We start from the raw sequence: 17,992 nt of genomic DNA, 5'->3' as shown, positions 1-17,992 counted from the left end.
ACATTTGCAATGAGAAAAATAGATTATTTTTAAAATATTATTTTAAATCTATCAATTAACTATCAAGCTTTTCTATTGCTGTTTAAATTATTGAAATTAAATCTACAGGTCAAGTCCATGTTAAATTTGTCCGGTTCTCGTGACAATTAACATTGTGCTTAATGTAGGAAGGAAATAGAGGACTAAAGCAAAAAGTCTGTTTTGTGTTTGGTTTCTGTGGCATCTCAAGTCTCCTTCTCCTGAACTTGTCTATTTTTTTCTTAGGCTGGGTACTCCATTACACTCTCCCAGGAGTTTGTGTGAGACAGAAGAACCCACTGTTTGGGCTTCCCAAGGACTAAAGCCTGTCCTGCACTTAATGAACTTATTTCTTTGGGATAACTTTCTGCAAACTACAGAAAATATACCCTAGATCCCTGCTAGTATCCATAAGACAAAAACGTTCATTTACAAACCATAATATATAAGAGGAATTCCTTCTTGGAAAATAATAATAATAGCTAACACCTACCACAGGCACCTGTCACCCTGTGCGAGTACCCCATGGTACCCATTCTCATAGGGTTGGTCCTCATCCAGGGGTGAATGCCAGTGCTTTACTGATATTACTGCACATTGACATCTACATCAGACCCTAAGATGTATTTACTATTATCCCTATCTTAAGGACAGGAAAACATTTGGGGTCAGATTGAGTTGCCCAGAGATACATGCGTACTAAACCAGGTCCTTCTGATTCCAGACCCCAACTAACCACACAGACCCAGTTCTGGCTGAGGACTGAGCAAGGTCACTTCCTTTCACACGTGGTTCCCAGCTTAAGAAGTGAGTTGCATGAAGTCCATAAATAGCTCCTCACTTTTAAATTTAATGCATTCATTTAATGTCTTATTATCTAGATTCTAAAAATTAACATATGGAAGTAGTATCTATCTTTTAAGTTATTGTGTAACAAATATTTCTGAGTCATTGTGAAGAACCTCTATGTCTATACTTGCTTAAAAATCTATTTAGCTCATACATACTTTTATAATGTTTCAGAAAAGAGAAAAAATCAGAAACAAGACTTTTCGAAGAAGGAAAAATCAACATGATGCAGGGGAAGCGGACTAGAAGATGGCGCTGAAAGCAGAGTAACCAGACACTAATTAGAACTTCACACATAGTTAAAGGCTGAAGATCTGAGTCAGGGATATAGGGGGCTTCTTTCAAATTCTTCAAAACTGAGTATTTATTTCATTAGTTTCATTTTCATAGAAATACATAATTTACTGCATCTTGGGTTATATACCCTCTCTCAAGTAACTATGGCTGGAGAAACTTATCAAATACCGAGAAAGACAGATCCAGTTCATATGAAAATATACCCTCTAGGTTTTTTTGTATCCTGTGAAGCTTAATGGGGACACACAGCACTTCTTTTTTAAGAACAGCAATAACAGTTTGCCTTGCTGCTCTTGAGAGCAGTCAGGCACAGAAGGGACAGCTGGGGGGATGGAGAACGACCTCTACAGACATGGATGAGTCTCCTGGCAGAAAGCTGACGGACACAGTCATTTGAAATCTTCTGCTCATTTCTGCTGTTTCCTAATGAACTAAGCCAATTGGTACAGATAATTCAGATATCAATAATGCAGTGAGATCATGATTATCTCATAGGATAAAGAAAAGCCCAGAACCATGTTTTTCCAATCTGGTAGCAGTTTTTGAACAGTTTTAGTTGTTTTAATAAGCAAGTCCTCATTCATATAGTTTACATATAATTGGGTCAGAATGGACTTAGTTATAACTAGTGATAGAAAGACCACCACCAGACCAAGACTGACCCTTAATGAAGGATCCTAGGACTTTATCGCAGCTCTCAAATTTAACCAAAACCCTTCCTGCTGCATCTCATCAGTGGGCCACTCCAAGTAGGTCTTGGTGTTCATAATCTTCCGCAGCTTACAGAAACGCTGGGGGATGGCCTTTTTCTCAATGGGCTCCAGCAGAATGAGAATGGCAGCATCGTTGTTCTCATCAAAGAGACGAAAATGGGAGAAGTCCAGCTCGTACTTGCACCACTCACTCTTCACAAAGTTCTCAGAAAGCACAAAGATGGTTTTGTGGCTCTTTTCAATGGAGTCAATGATATTGTCGATAATCCACTTGCCAGGAATGAAGTCCCGCTTGTGAAGACACAACTTAAAGGGAGGGTTGAAGTGCTCCAGCTCCTGGACCATGAGGTTCTCCACCCAGTAGGAATCCCGTTCACTGTAGGACACAAAGGCGTCATAGCAGATGTCCCTGCGGGGAGCCTTCCTGGGCTTCCTCTTGGCCTGGAGCCAGGCCCACATCATCTTCATGTACCACAGTCCGTGGAAACGGTGGCACAGAATCCCCACGAGCAGGAGCAGCAGGAAAAGGGCACAGCACACGGCAGACACCACGGCTGCCCTGTGGCATTCAGAAGGTGAGAGCCGGGTGTCCTGAACGCGCTGGCCCCGCACGGGGGATGGAGAGTCACACAGGTAGTCTTCTGGCCAGTCGATCAGGACCTGGGCCAGGGCCTGCTGCCCCTGCGTGAAAGACAGGAAGTCACAGGAGCAAATGAAGCTGTTGCCACCAGCTTCCAAAGTCTTCAGTTTTTGAAAAGAATCAAGTTGCTCCTTAGAGAAAGTATTTATTATATTTCTGCTGATTCTCATAACTAATAACACAGGTAAGAAGGAGGCATCTGGTAGAGTCTTCAACTTATTTCTGGAAATATAAAGTTCTTTGAGTTCTGGCAAAATCAAAGAAAATGAATCGAGATTGTTATTGCTAATATCTAAAATTTCCAGTGTCTGGGGAATGCAACGGGTTAAACTTTGTATTCTTGTGCTGGATAAGTTCAAATATTTCATTTTTCCTGGCCACTGACAAGTTTCAGGCATTGAGTGAAAATTATTCTTACTGATATCAAGGTTAGTCAGGTTTTGCAGAGTAAGCAAAATTTCTCCAGTATTTTCTAGTGATTTCAAACGATTCTGCCTTAAAACTAAGGTTTTTAGGAAGGGCCAAGCATGCTCACAGGCTGAGTTTTTCAAGGTTTCTTCAGACATTAAGTTTTCACTGAGATCCAAATATTCTAATGATTTTAAATGTTGTGAAAGTAAACAAGGAACCAGAAAAACCTTACTGTTTTCTATTGTGATTCTTTTAACTTTTCCTGTGAGTGAATATATATTACTCAGATCATGATATAAGAAAAACTGTGGAATATGCAACTTCCGTATTGTTAATGTCTCCACGTCACCTAGGTATTTAATTGTGTCCAGAGTCAATGTCCTAAAATCACCAACTCCATCATGGGTACAGTCATCAAACTCTACTTCTAAGACTCCAGAAACATAATTAAACAGTTTCACAACTTCAATAAAACTTTCATCAGTGATTTGCACATTTCTAAATGTAAACTTTTTAATCGATGTATTCGTTTCATTGATGGATACTCCTGAAAAATGAAAAGTGTTCAAATTAGTATCTCTCAGTTCTAAACATTCTAAGGAACTTAAAATATCTACAAAAATCTCCAGCAGTAAAATAGGCTGCTTCAGATGAAGAATCAGATGGCTGATGTTCTGGATTGACTTTAAACTCTTTGGCGCATATGTCTGCAGATTTGGAGCATTAATCTCAAGTTTCTCAAGAAGAGTTAGCCCAGCGAAATCCTTTTCCTGAATCTCAGTGAAGCTGTTACTATTTCCTACTTTCAGGATTCGCAGATTTGGAAGATGAGAAAACAGAGATCTTTCCCCGAGTGTTTTGTATAAATTTCCCAGTAAGTTTAAGAATTTCAAGGCAGAAAGGGATCTGAACCAGGAGGATGACAAGTTAGATAAACGATTATAGGATAAGTCCAAATATTCAAGACTCCTCAGGGAAAAAAAAGAATCTTCCTCCACTGTGTGAATTTCATTGGCCCCCAGCCTCAGAGTCCTGAGGTTCACACACCTCCGCAGGTCACTGTTGCTGACATAGGTGATCTCATTGCTGGACAGGTCAAGGCTTTTCACAGCTGCCGTGAGACCTGAGGGGATGGAGTTGAAAGATCTGGAGTGGCCATCGCAGACACCAGTGGGGTCACAAGACAGAGAAGAAGCCTGATCAGAGGCTCCTTCCTTGAGGAGGCTGATTACAGACCCCAAGACCCACACTGTCCACAATGCAGGTGTCATTGTCCAGTGATCTCACCTACAAAGAAAAGAGGTTCAAATGAGTGATTGTGTTTGACAGCATAGCTTAATTCCAGTTCTTGAGAAACGTTTTGTAAGATGTAGCACACGCGTACACACACACACACACACACACACACACACACACACCAAGAAATAACTGACAGGGAAATGGAATGTATGAATAAGGATAAAAAATGAATTCCCTGACACATCCAGCAACAGACCACCACTGAGCAATGACTTAAAGGCACAGTACCATCTAGGAATATGGAGCAGGACCAAACGTGGGTTGAAAGATGAAAGTAAATGAATGATGGAGGATGAAAAAGCAAGCAGTTTAAGAAAAGGGCTAGGCTTAACCATATGGATTTACAACCTCCAATTTGTATACTTCAGATCTTATATTGCAGCATGCCCCTTGCCTGTCCTGATGCCCCTGTGAGTTAGAGATCTCACAGTGCCAGACCACAGTTCTCCTTGAACAACTTTCACTGAATACAGCTCCAGGAGGAGCATGCTCTTTAACCAAAAGAAAAAGGTCCCATGCTTGTCAACCTGTCTTGCACTTGGCACTAGTAGGTGGAAGCGGTGCTGAGAACCCCAGGCAGAGCAAGGTGGTTTGTGGGACGGAGGGACAATCAGACCATCAGAACCTTCTCATCTGCAGTGAACCAAGTGCAGCAAGCAGTGTTTGACTCAGCACATTTTTCAAAAGATCATTTTGGGGAAACAATCAACAGTATTACCTTTGCCAATACTCACGTGTCCATCTAAGGGTCAGTCTGTTTCAGGGCTCTCTAATCTGATCCAATGTCTATTTGTCTATCCTTGTACCGGTAACACACTATATTAAATATATGACATATCTTCATATCCAGGAGAGCAAGGCCTTCCTCCCTGTTCTTCTTTAAGTGAGTCTTAGTCTTGGTGTTTTGCATATTCTTATAAATTACAGAATCAGCTTATCAGTTTCAAAAACAAAACCCACTGATTTTTTTAAAATAAATTTATTTTATTTTTGGCTGCGTTGGGTCTTCGTTGCCGCACGTGGGCTTTCTCTAGTTGTGGTGAACGGGGGCTACGTTTCACTGCAGTGTGCAGGCTTCTCATTGCAGTGGCTTCTCTTGTTGTGGAGCACGGGCTCTAGGCGTGCGGGCTTCAGTAGTTGTGGCACTCGGGCTCAGTAATTGTGGCTCACGGGCCTAGTTGCTCCGCGGCATGTTGGATCTTCCCGGACCAGGGCTCGAACCCGTGTCCCCTGCATTAGCAGGCAGATTCTCAACCACTGCGCCACCAGGGAAGCCCAAACCCATTGATTTTAATTGGCAATGCCATGAATCTATAGATATTTTGGAATTATTGACATCACTACAATATTGAATCTTTCAATCCACGAGCATGATATATCTTTCCATTGATTTGGGTCTTCATTATCACAATAATGTCTTATGATTTTCTACACAGACGTCTTGAGCATATTTTGTGAGATTTATTTCTAGGCATCTGATGCTTTTGAAGTTTTGAAAATAGTATTACTTACTTATATGTGGCATATACCTATATATACAGAGAGAGAAATTCAATTAAGTTTTACATATTTACCATGCATTGAGCAACCTTGCAAAACTAATTCAGCAATTTCACAATTTGTAGATTCCTTTTAATTTTCTACATACACAATCATATCATCCAGGTATAATGATGGTTTTATTTACTTTTTCCAATCCTTATACCTTTACTTCATTGTCTTGATTAGTGAATGCTGAATTTTATCAAAATTTTTTTTCTTCCTGTAACGATTGAGATAAGAACATTTCCTCCTTCACTTTGTTGATAAATATTGGTGACTACATGGATAAATGTCTGTGTTAAAGCAACCTTGCATTTTTAGAATAAACCCACATTCGTCTGTATGTATTATCCTTTTTATATATTGGTGGATTTTCTTTATAATATTTTGTTTAGAATTTTTGAATCTATACTCAGAAGTAAAATTGCCCTACAAATTTCTTTCTCCTAATGTCCTCATACAGTTTTTGTTGTTGTTTGTTTTTGTTAAATACTTTAATTTAACAGCTACGGAATGATTCAGATTTTCTTTTTATTCTGTCAGTTGTGTTTTTCAAAGAATTTATCATTTTCTTCCAAATTTTCAAATTTACTGACATAGTTGCTTACACCCTCTTATTGTTTTAATGTCTGCAGGACCTCTATTCTATTCCTTAGATGATATTTGTGCCTGCTTTCTTTCTCAATTGTCTTGCCAGAGGTTTATCATTTTTATTAGCATTTTTTTAAATTTATTTATTTTATCCATTTAATTTTGGCTGTATTGGGTCCTTGTTGCTATGCACGGGCTTTCTCTAGTTGCAGCGAGCAGGGGCTACTCCTCGTTGTGGTGCACGGGCTTCTCATTGCAGTGGATTCTCTTGTTGTGGAGCATGGGCTCGAGGCACGCGGGCTTCAGTAGTTGTGGCGAACGGGCTTCAGTAGTTGCGGCACACAGGCTTCAGTAGTTGCGGCGCACAGGCTTAGTTGCTCCATGGCATGTGGGAGGGATCTTCCCGGACCAGGGATCAAACCCATGTCCCCTGCATTGGCAGCCAGATTCTCAACCACTGCACCACCAGGGAAGTCCTATCAGCATTTTTGAATAACCAACTTCTCACTCTATAGAGCCTCTATTTATTTTCTATTTCATTAATTTCTACTCATATTACTATTTACTTCCTTCTGCTTTCTCTAGATTTATTTTACTGTTCTCACTCTAATTTCCTGAGATAGATGCTTCCTCATTAATTTTCAGCCATTCTTCATTTCTAATATATCCATTTCAGGTTATGAATTTTCATCTAAACACTAGTTTAGCTGTATTGTCCATGTCTCTTTCTTTTCTGTTCTTTCCATACTTTTGTCTCTTCAAGTTTCAATCTAGGTATTTTCTTCTGATCTATTTTCTAGCTTATTTTCCTTTCCTCAGCTATGTTTAATTTACTGTTAAATCCATCCACTGTTTTTAAATTTTTTTGATTATTACAGTTTTCATCTATATAATTTCTATTTGGTTCCTTTCCACTTCTGCTATGTCATTTTTTTTTTTAAGTCAAAGCTATAGGTTTATAAATTTATTTATTTATTTATTTTTTTAGCTGTGTTGGGTCTTCATTTCTGTGCGAGGGCTTTCTCTAGTTACGGCGAGCGGGGGCCACTCTTCATTGCGGTGCGCGGGCCTCTCACTATCGCGGCCTCTCTTGTTGCGGAGCACAGGCTCCAGACACACAGGCTCAGTAGTTGTGGCTCACGGGCCCAGTTGCTCCGCTGCATGTAGGATCTTCCCAGACCAGGGCTCGAACCCGTGTCCCCTGCATTGGCAGGAAGATTCTCAACCACTGCGCCACCAGGGAAGCCCCTGCTATGTCATTTTTATAGTTTCAAATTCTCTGCCAAAATTTTCAGTTTTGTCTTTTATTGCGTTGAACACAGTAAGTACAGTCTGACAGGCTGCAGAGCACTTTTGACATCCTTAGAAAGCAGGGAGTTAAATGTTAAGGTCTGGGGCAGTCATGGATGGGATAGATAAGGCTGAACTAGAGGAAAATAAGTCCTCACAGAGGTTGCATCACAGCTTTGATTTATCTGGATGGCTCAGGCAGCCTCGATCTCTGAATATGGATTAAGATTATTTCTGGAACGCTAGTGCTCATGGGTACCTACAGAAGCAAAGGAAAATTTTCTCCAGAAGAAGAAAACATCATCCTAGCCCTTAGATTTCTTTCTACAAACGATTTTTCAAATAGAATGTCCAGTAAAAAATGAAAAACAACTGGGCACTAACGAAAGCAAGGTGATAAGCATGAGAAAAGCAGAAACAGCAGACAACAGAAACTAACCCATAGAGGCTGTAGATCTAGCATTGTCCCCACCTCTAAAACTGACAGGGTTAAGATGAAATGGCTATTACTATTTGGTACTATGTCTATTCCATTGTCTTTCTGCTTAATCGGTTGTTGAAAAAAAAAAATCCTCTTAGTATAATTGTACTGGAGAACCAAAATTTACTTGATTTTTTCCACTTTGTAACATATTGCACAAATCTTAAGAAATCTATACCAATTTTTGGCTAAGATTTAAGGTCAAATACGTTCATTTTTTATTTTTCCTGGCTTTTTCTCTTTAAAAGGTAAAATTTATAAGAGCAGAGATCTTGGGCTATTTCATGTACATATTATATGATACCTATTACATGGTCAGTTTTCAACAAATAATAATTATTGATGATGCTAAAACTACAGTTAACAACTTGACACTTTAGGTCAGAATTACTTGTCTCTCCTCCCATTTCCCCAATACATTACAGGAGGGGGCAGAGAACTCCTCAATGTAAGACACTGAGAAAGGGAAGGGCGATGGCTCAAGTTAGACAGAGTGGAGTCAGATCTAATAAAAGTTGTGGATCTGCACAAAGTATAAAAATCATCCTCTTAAAGAATTCAGAAAGTTGCCAGAGTGGTGAGGAATTATTAGTCCAAGACTCGGGATAGGATGGAAGTCTGAGGAGTAAGCCTGGTGTTAGAGGCGACTTAGCTGAGAGGAAGTTGAAGCCCTGTGGCCCAGAGTGAAACCAGGACCAGACGCCCACTTTAGGGCAAGGGCTGAGATGCCTGGGTGAAGCCAGACTGGAGAAGGACTCAGGGCCCAGCGCATGGTAGAGAAGTGAAAGTGGGCTCTCCATAAAGCCAAGCGCAGGGAAAAGGCTACGCCATATGTGAACAGGGGCCTCAAAAATCTCTGCCCTCTGACCCAGGGTCTCCACCTGGCTAGAAGCTAGCCTCCTAGAAATCTCCCATAAGAAATCAAAACCCAGGCCTGTCACATACGCTGGTGTGGATCCAAATATTAAAAGATATAATAATTAAGAATTTTTCAGAACTGAAGAAAAACATAAATTTACAAATTATAAATGCATATTGAATCCCAAAGAATAGAAATTCCTCATCTAGCCCCAAAACAATGGAATAATAGCCTCAAAGGGCTGAGAAAACATACATGTTAGTCTAGGCACCTATACCCATTTAAATAATCATCCAAGAGTAAGGACAAGACATTTTCAGACATTTGTAGACCTTCATTGAAAGAAGTACCCAAAAACATATGTTCTTCAACACATGGAAAATAAACCAGGTAAGAGTAGGCAACAAGAAGCAACAATTGGATTTTTTTAGTGTAACAATAGATAAGAAAGATAGCACTCAGAAACTCAGACATGGGTTTCCTGCATGAGGAAAAAGTAGTGTAAATTTTAAATGACATTGTGGAGATAAAAAAAAATTTTTTTTGACAAGCAAACCTATTTGGGAGGAGTAAATACAACTTAGATTTACTAAAATATCTTTATGAGGTCACACCCAAGGTGCCACATACAATAAATTATGCTCAATCACTGAAATCAAAACAAGATATTTAACCAACCAAGTCAAATTCTTAAGTAAAGCAATGAAAAAAAATAACTGATGGCTTAGAAACTTCCAAAACATGTTGTCAACTTCAGGCAATTTTCATAAAATTGATACATTATAAAAAGTTTAAAGAAGACATAAAGCTTCTCTGCTTAGAACAGGAAGAAGAAGAAACTTAAAATATTGGTGAATAAGTCATTTTCAAATAATCAGGTCAGGATATTTGCCTTTTTCTTTTCTTTTCTTTGTTTTTGGTGTCTACTTTCAAGTCAGCCATCCTATCTCCCAGTTGCTTTTTGGTAAAGATCTGACTTAGTAACAGTGCAGATAAGACCTTCTGCAAGACTACAAGCATCTCACCGGGCTGAATTGTTTACACCCGGAACAATTTCTCTCTCTCTCTCTCCCAGCCCTTTTTTTTTTTTCCCCCGAAAAGGAAAAACACTATCCTGGCTGACATCCAAGTTCCAAACACAAGTTGTCATTTATAGACGTTGACGAAGTTTTAATGGCGTGAAGCCCACCCCGGAGCAGAGGCCAGGCTCGGGGTTGGGGAGCGAGAGTCCTAGGCAGATCCGAGTCCTGACCCTGTCCCACTTCTGAGCCCTGGTGGCCGAAATCCCACCTTTGCAAGTTGGGTCCCAGCGGTAAGCAGTGAGCCGCAGACGCACCGCCAGCAAGACGCACCTATGCAACCTTGAAAGCCTCTACCTGACCCTCGTCACCGCCGCTCCGAGTGAAGGGGGCGGGGGCGACCGGGGCGCATTGAGCCGCTGGCGAGAGGGCGGCCCTTCGGGAACCGGAGCCACCGGCCACCCCGCCTCCCGGAACGCGGCCGCCCGTAGCGCGGAGCCCGCGGAAGCTCCCTGCGGCGCCCCTCGGAGGCTGGATGGCACCGCCACGGCCCGCGGGCACCGTGACGCCAAGGGCTAGGCGAACCTCGACCGCACCCCCGTCCCTTTCCGTGAGGCCCCCGCTTCTCTCACCTCGGCGGGGCGGGTGTGCACATTCTCGTGCGGAGCCTCGCAAACGGGGCTGCGGGAGCGTCGACGGCCTCGGGGCCGGGGACTCCCCCCTTCCCCGGGCCCGAGCCGCACGACTGGGGTCCCGGGTGCCGCCAACTGGGAAGCGGGGATGCCCGGCGCCCGCGTCCGCGCTTCGGCCACCCTGGGACCCTGCCCGCCCGGTCCGGGGAGGGCTGCGGAACGAGGAAGCCCGCCGAGCGTATTTTCGGCCCGATGTACACGGAGACTGCGCAGCCGCCGCCAGGCCGCGCCTTCTGCCGCCTCCGGCCGGGCCCTGCCCGCGCCCCGGATGAGTGCACGGGGACGCTGCGTGTGGCCGGCGCCCCCTCCTCCAGGGTGCGGGGACTACCCGTACAGCGGAGCGCGCCTGGCACCTGTGGCCTGGGGCCCGGGGCCCGCCGCCGCCTCCCTTTCCGCGGGCTCCGTCGGGTGACCGTGACCCAAGTGCTTCCCCACCGCCGCCTGGTGCCCGGCCTGGGTCGGAGGCAGGCGCTGGGGCCAGGGTGTGGGGAGATGCTTAAGGCCTCCGCGTGGGATTCCCCTAGCACAGAGTTAGATTTCGAAACCAATGAGAAGGCTTATTACCCAACCAGTATTTTCTTGAAGCCTCGGGCACCCAAAGCATCTTATTGCCCTGAAACACGCCGTCTCCATTCTTCTGCGTCCTTGGACGCCCAAATTCAGGCACTCGAATCATGCCTTTCATCCACCTCCCACCCCCACCACGACCTTTTGAACACAATTTCCCGGTCACTGTATCTCCAGGGTCCACTTCCACCCGCAAGTCTATGCTCTCCTGCATTAAAATGACACCAATCACTATCCAAACCAACGCAGCAAGATTTTGCCTGAAGAGCAGATAAGGACAGCCCAGATTTTTTAAAAATTTCAATCTTGTGGCAGACCCCTGGTGGTGCGCTGACTTTCCCTAGCACCCACCTCCCATCCCTGCTCTTACCATGAAAAGATGTGGGCTACCCTTTATGTCTAAGATTTTGAACCTAAGTCCTTCCCTTGCGCATTTCCATCCCTGTTTCTCAAAGTGGGTAATTCCCAAAACGAACAGTCTTAGATTGGCTTTCTTCATTGCCACAGAGACTAGTGAGACATGTTTGTAAGGGAAACTAGATACCTTTTCAAAATTAAGCTGCCTTAATATTCATTAACTACATTTTATTTTCTTAATTACATTTGACCTTCCCAAATTGAGATTGGAGGCTGAAGAAGCATTCTAGTTCCTCTTTGACACAGGAGGAAATGCCATGCAAATTCTAAGTGGCCGAATTGAGATTTGAAACCAGAATTTTACCCTAAACCCAGGGTTCTTTGTGTTACCCTATTCCACATGCCTAGTCCTCATCAAAGGCTCCAGCCTCAGGCAAACTCAATCTATAGGCATGAATGTGAACTTGAGGGGATGGAGTCTGTTTTCCTATACAGTTTACTGATTACCGTGGGGACATTTCTCTGCATCCCTGACCATTCAGGCTCTCCAGCTGTCTGAAACACTTTCTTCTTATTACTTCAAAATCTCCCCCTCTTTTCCTCATGATTTCTCAAGTGTGTCCTTCAGAAAACTTCTTTCCAATTTTTTGCCCAGAAACTGAAAACCTCTGTTCTTTCTCTATATATCTTTTCTAGTTGAGCTGCCTAGATTGACTGATGTTATTGCTTTGTAATCCCAAAGTTGATTAGAATATTCTGACAAAGTTAAGTAGAAATTATGTATTTACCCACAACTTACTACCAGTGTCGTCTACATGCAGTGAATTTTTCTCTACACTCTCAGCAAAGCTATTAGCACCTTCTACTCAGGCACATCCTTATACGTGTTCAGTTCTTCACTTTTTCGAAGCACTTTCACATAAATCTTTTCATCTGAGTCTCATAATAACACGTGAAATAAATAGTTCTGATATTATTACGCCTTCAGTTCAAGTGATTAAAGAACTTGCCTCAAGTCATATGGCTCAGAGCCATGTGGCAAATCCCAGGTTAGACTCCAAAACGCCTTAGTTTCTTTTCAGTATAAGACCTCCTCTAACTGCCTACAAAACTTATTCTTTTTTTAAAAAGTTAGAAAATGAACACAATATGAAAAGATAATTTGGTAAAAAGTAATTCTCATGGTATCTGTATTTTTGAGAATCTGACTGAAATTCTAAAATGAAGTTATCAAAAAACACAGTCTATCTTGTTCACATAAAATATTTTGTAATAGAGAAAATAATAAATATATCCATCAAAAATCACTTAATGAAAATCTGCTCTAATCCTTGCACTAATACACAGATCGTTGTACGCAAATGCTCATTCTTCAAAATGTTTCTACTTTGAAGAGATTTCAATAACATCTGTAACTTTTGAAGAATACTATTTAATAGTGCCTATGCAAAATGATAATAGTAAAACTCTGAATCAACATACAGCTGAGTTTTGAAACCTGAGAATATTTCATTTTATAGATATTTTTCTTTTAAAAACTAGAATTGTTCTTCAACTGAAACCCTTCCTGCTGGGGATGGCCTTTTTCTCAATGGGCTCCAGCAGAATGAGAATGGCAGCAGAATCGTTCTCATCAAAGAGACGAAAATGGGAGAAGTCCAGCTCGTACTTGCACCACTCACTCTTCACAAAGTTCTCAGAAAGCACAAAGATGGTTTTGTGGCTCTTTTCAATGGAGTCAATGATATTGTCAATAATCCACTTGCCAGGAATGAAGTCCCTCTTGTGAAGACACAACTTAAAGGGAGAGTTGAAGTGCTCCAGCTCCTGGACCATGAGGTTCTCCACCCAGTAGGAATCCCGTTCACTGTAGGACACAAAGGCATCATAGCAGATGTCCCTGCGGGGAGCCTTCCTGGGCTTCCTCTTGGCCTGGAGCCAGGTCCACATCATCTTCACGTACCACAGTCCATGGAAACGGTGGCACAGAACCCCCGCAAGCAGGAGCAACAGGAAAAGGGCACAGCACACGGCAGACACCACGACTGCCCTGTGGCATTCAGAAGGTGAGAGCCGGGTGTCCCGAACCCGCTGGCCCTGCACGGGGGATGGAGAGTCACACAGGTAGTCTTCTGGCCAGTCCGATCAGGACCTGGGCCAGGGCCTGCTGCCCCTGAATGAAAGACAGGAAGTCACAGGAGCAAATGAAGCTGTTGCCACCAGCTTCCAAAGTCTTCAGTTTTTGAAAAGAATCAAGTTGCTCCTTAGAGAAAGTTTTATTTTCTTGCTTACTTTCCAAGGAAAGGAAGTACCTGGGAGCATCTTCGACATGTACCTGAAAATGTAAAGTTCTTTAAGATGTGACAAAATAAAAGACTATATGGCTAACATCTAATATGCCTAGTGTCTGGGAAACATTGAGTGTTAGATTGTATATTTTGACACTGGATAAATTCAAGTATGTTACCTTTTCTGGCCACTGATAAGAGTTAAGTAAAGAACCAAGTGTACACTGACAAAGATCAATGTTAGGTTTTTCTAGAGAAAGCAACATTGTCCAGGGTTTATAGATTATTTTGTCTTAAAATCAAAGTATGTAGGGAGAACCTTTGAACTGACTGTTTCAGTTCTTCTCCAACCATCAAATGTTCACTGAGATCCAAGTATCCTGTGGATTTTAAATATTGAGAAGGGGGATATGGTATTAAGCAAGCTTTGGCAGTTTCAACTGTGAATATCTTTAGTTAATATAAAAGCATGTTTTTAAAGTTCTATCATTGTGGAAAATTCTCATAGCTAAGCTCTGTTGTTATTACAGTTTCTATTGGGCCTGGTCTGATCATGGGATCGCAGCCATCCCATTTTCCATTTTCCTGAAGTACAGTCTTCCAGTTCTACATTCAATAACTGATTTTCAAATCTTATTGTTTAATTACTTCAACTTGCTTTACTATTAGTTTTTTCACTGTGGGCCTGAGTGTAAGAGTGTCTTCTGTTACTTGTGATCTCATATGAAGAGCAGTATTTCTGAGTTCTAAATATTTTGGAAACTTGGAAGATTGACAAAACCTTTCTGAGTGAAATTGACCTCTTTATATGTGATCAAAAGGTACAAATTTCCAGTTATAAGATATATAATTCTGGGAATGTAATGTACAGCATGGTGACTATAGTTAGTACTACTGTTTTAGTAATACTGTTATTATACCTTTGAAACTTGCTAAGAGTAGATCTTAAAATTTCTCATCATAAGAAAAAATAGTAACTATGTGAAATGACGGATTTTAACTAAACTTATTGTGATAATTATTTCACACTATATATACATATATCAAATCATTATGTTATACATCTTAAACTAATACAATACTACATGTCAATCATATCTCAATAAAACTCGGGCAGGGGGGACACATTGAGATACCACTACATGCCCACTACAAAGGCTAAAATGAAAGACTGACAACACCGAGTGTCGGTTAGGATGTAGAACAACTGAAACTCTCATACATTGCTGCTGGCAATGCAAAACGATACACCCACTTTGGGAAAGTTTGACAGTTTCTTATCAAATTAAATATGCACTTAATGATGCAACAATCTCAATCCTAGGTAATTACCCACGAGAAATGAAAAAATAAGTCCAACAAAAGCATGTACTTTATTCAGAGCTAGAAATGACCCAAATATCTATCATCTCATGAACAGATAAAGAAATCGTTGTATATGTATACAATAGAATACCACTCAACAATAAAAAGGCAGAGCTGCTGAAATATGCAAGAATATGGATGATCTGAAAAGAATTATATGAAGTGAAAGAAGTCAGACACAAACAAATACATACTATAGAATTCATTTAAGTGAATTCTACACAATTCATTTAGATTTAAATTCTACACAAAGCAAAACTATGACAGAAAGCAGAGGTATCAGGGAGCCAGGTGGGAGAGGGGATTGATTGCATAGAGGCATATGGGGACTTTTGGGGGTGATAGAAATGTTCTGTATCATGATTGTGATGGTGGTTACATGACTGTATGTCTTTGTCAAGCTCATCAAACTACTTTTTATATTGATAAATTTTATTATATATAAATTATCTCAATAAAACCAACTTTAAAACATCCTCTTCTCTCCAAGAGCAAAGGATGGATATATCAGGCCTCCAAAATAGAGGAGCTAACCTTTTGCTCGCCTTTTAGAGAAAGAAGGAGAAAACACCTAATTTCTCTAGCAGGTCATCCTGCCTTGCTTATAAAATGTCTCCTTGTACTTTAATTAGTTTACATTAATTTCTCTCACTTGCAACCAAAAGAGACCTGGCTAAGATATTTCTTGATGGAAAGAAAATTGTTTCTTAAGTAACTCAGGAAGTCCAAACTACCTAGAAATATAAAATCATAAAATCTTCTAATATCATATTTGGATGGCTTTATCCCTTCTGGAATGCTCATTTTCAGCTTTCTGCCTTGCCAATACCACTCCATGTGTAATCAGAGCGATTCAGCACCCAAATTTTACAAAGTCCATTCCAGGACTAAACTCATCAGACTACAATGATTCCAGAAATTAAGATATTCCTAGTAAGAATGGTCTAAATGTTCATTTTTTTAAAAAAAGAAAGGAAGAAAGAAAGAAAGAAGAAACAAAGACCAACAAAATCTCTTACAGTAAAATTGACTGCTTCATCTGTCAGCCCAAGTGACTGATCTTCTACATTGATTTCAGACTTCTTGGTACCTAACTCCAAGGATTGGAAGCATCAAACTTAAGTTAATTCAGAACAGAAAGTCCATAAAAGTCTTGTTTTTTTTTTTTTTTAATTTAGAGAATCTGTGAATATTTCAGGAATCTAAAACTTGGGAAAATGAAAAAAGAGAGGGAAAGAGACTTTTCTTCAAGTTCTCTGATGCATTATCCCAGATGCAAAGGGCCAAACCATGAAGATGATACATGAGGTAAGTTTGTATAGGTTAGGTCCAAATATACAAAACTCTCAAGGACAATGCAAATAATTTTCATCTGTTGCAGGACTGGTAGTAGATGATAGAAAAGGAGATTTCAAATTCACACACAGCTGCTGAATGTGGCTGGATGTAAATTTCATGAGGGCATGGACTTTGTTCTCCTTTTTGCAGTGAAGTATTCCCAGCCCTGAGAACACAGTAGGCACTAATCAACTATTACTTGCCTTTTTTTTTAAAATATTTATTTATTTATTTATTTGGCCAATTCGGGTCTTAGTTGCGGCACGCGGATCTTCGTTGTGGCACAGGGGATCTTTCGTTGCGGTATGAGGGCTCTCTAGTTGCGTCACGGGAGCTCTAGAGCGCGTGGGCTCTAGTTGTGGTGTGCAGGCTTAGTTGCCCCGTGGCATGTGGGATCTTAGCTCCGTGACCAGGGATCAAACCCGCGTCTCCTGCATTGGAAGGCAGACTCTTAACCACTGGACCACCAGGGAAGTCCCAACTATTACTTGTTGAGTGGTGGATTGACATGCCTTTTCAGAACATCAGTTGGGTCTGGAGGAATGGAGTATGGACATTGCAGACACAGGTGGGACTGCAAGGGAGAGAAGTCTGACCAGCGGCTTCTAGCCCCAACTTCCTACACTTGCCGCACAATAGCTGACCTTGCTTAAAGACGAGAATGAAGAAATATAGTGTATTCTTTCCAATCACAGAGTCAGACAAAACCATGAGCGAGCAGCTGGTATCATTTTAATATCTGTATGGCCTCATCAGTCAGGAAGAATATGAAAAGAAGGCAGAATTTTATCAATTTCTAAGTTCTTTGGAGTGCCTTGGGAAATATATTGAAATATCTTAAGAATCAAATAACTGCTAAATCCAACCATGTGATGTGGCAGTCTGGGTAGAAGTTGCTGCCTTCCATGTGGATGGAAAAAAATGAGCTCATGATAATGACTCAGACCCAGGGACATGAGCTGTGTGACCACTGCCTTCTCTAGGTTCAGTCCTGTTACAAAGCATAACTAGGGTTCAGTGTGTACCAGTCACGGTCACAGACCATGCATTATATTGCCAGCTTCCTAGGCCATATCATTGGCCACCTCTCTATGAATGAATTCCCAAATTATGTATGATGATGTAATGGTTTCCTACGTGTGTGTAAGTATCTTTCAAAGCCTGGAGGTTGCTGTCTTCTTGGCCATTGTATGGACAGTCATACTTGACCCAAAAAGTTTCTGGATGCAATCTCTGGAAGACTTATAATTAGTATTTATATTAATATTTTGTGCTAAGGAATCTATGAATATTTGGTTTTTAAAGACTTGTCACATTTTTTTAAAATTTGGTCTATTAGAGTCAAGGTCAAGCTTGTAATTCCAACTTAAAATGTA

At 41.2% G+C, this 17,992-nt stretch overlaps 2 protein-coding genes across 2 annotated transcripts; both read right to left on the bottom strand.

Annotated features, from left to right (window-relative positions):
* Window positions 1–1,129: 1,129 nt before the first annotated feature.
* TLR2 (toll like receptor 2) lies at window positions 1,130–10,768 on the bottom strand. The gene is made up of 2 exons (XM_036853661.1): window positions 10,642–10,768; window positions 1,130–4,215 (listed from the first exon to the last, which is right to left on the bottom strand). The coding sequence occupies exon 2, from the start codon at window positions 4,197–4,199 to the stop codon at window positions 1,842–1,844; it is 2,358 nt and encodes a 785-aa protein (XP_036709556.1). The 5' UTR covers window positions 4,200–4,215; window positions 10,642–10,768; the 3' UTR covers window positions 1,130–1,841.
* Window positions 10,769–13,176: 2,408 nt separating this feature from the next.
* LOC118895279 (toll-like receptor 2) lies at window positions 13,177–14,179 on the bottom strand. Its single transcript, XM_036852226.1, is given in 4 exon segments — window positions 13,177–13,770; window positions 13,772–13,926; window positions 13,929–14,002; window positions 14,004–14,179. Coding segments are annotated over 4 exon segments (999 nt in total).
* Window positions 14,180–17,992: the final 3,813 nt, after the last annotated feature.

The sequence above is a fragment of the Balaenoptera musculus genome, chromosome 5, assembly GCF_009873245.2.
Source record: "Balaenoptera musculus isolate JJ_BM4_2016_0621 chromosome 5, mBalMus1.pri.v3, whole genome shotgun sequence".
NCBI classification, from domain to species: Eukaryota; Metazoa; Chordata; class Mammalia; order Artiodactyla; family Balaenopteridae; genus Balaenoptera; species Balaenoptera musculus.
This window is presented reverse-complemented; position numbering and strand designations above follow the sequence as displayed.

Coding starts and splice junctions, on each gene's coding strand:
- TLR2 (XM_036853661.1), bottom strand. CDS start 4,199: ATGACACCTGCATTGTGGACAGTGTGGGTCTTGGGGTCTGTAATCAGC.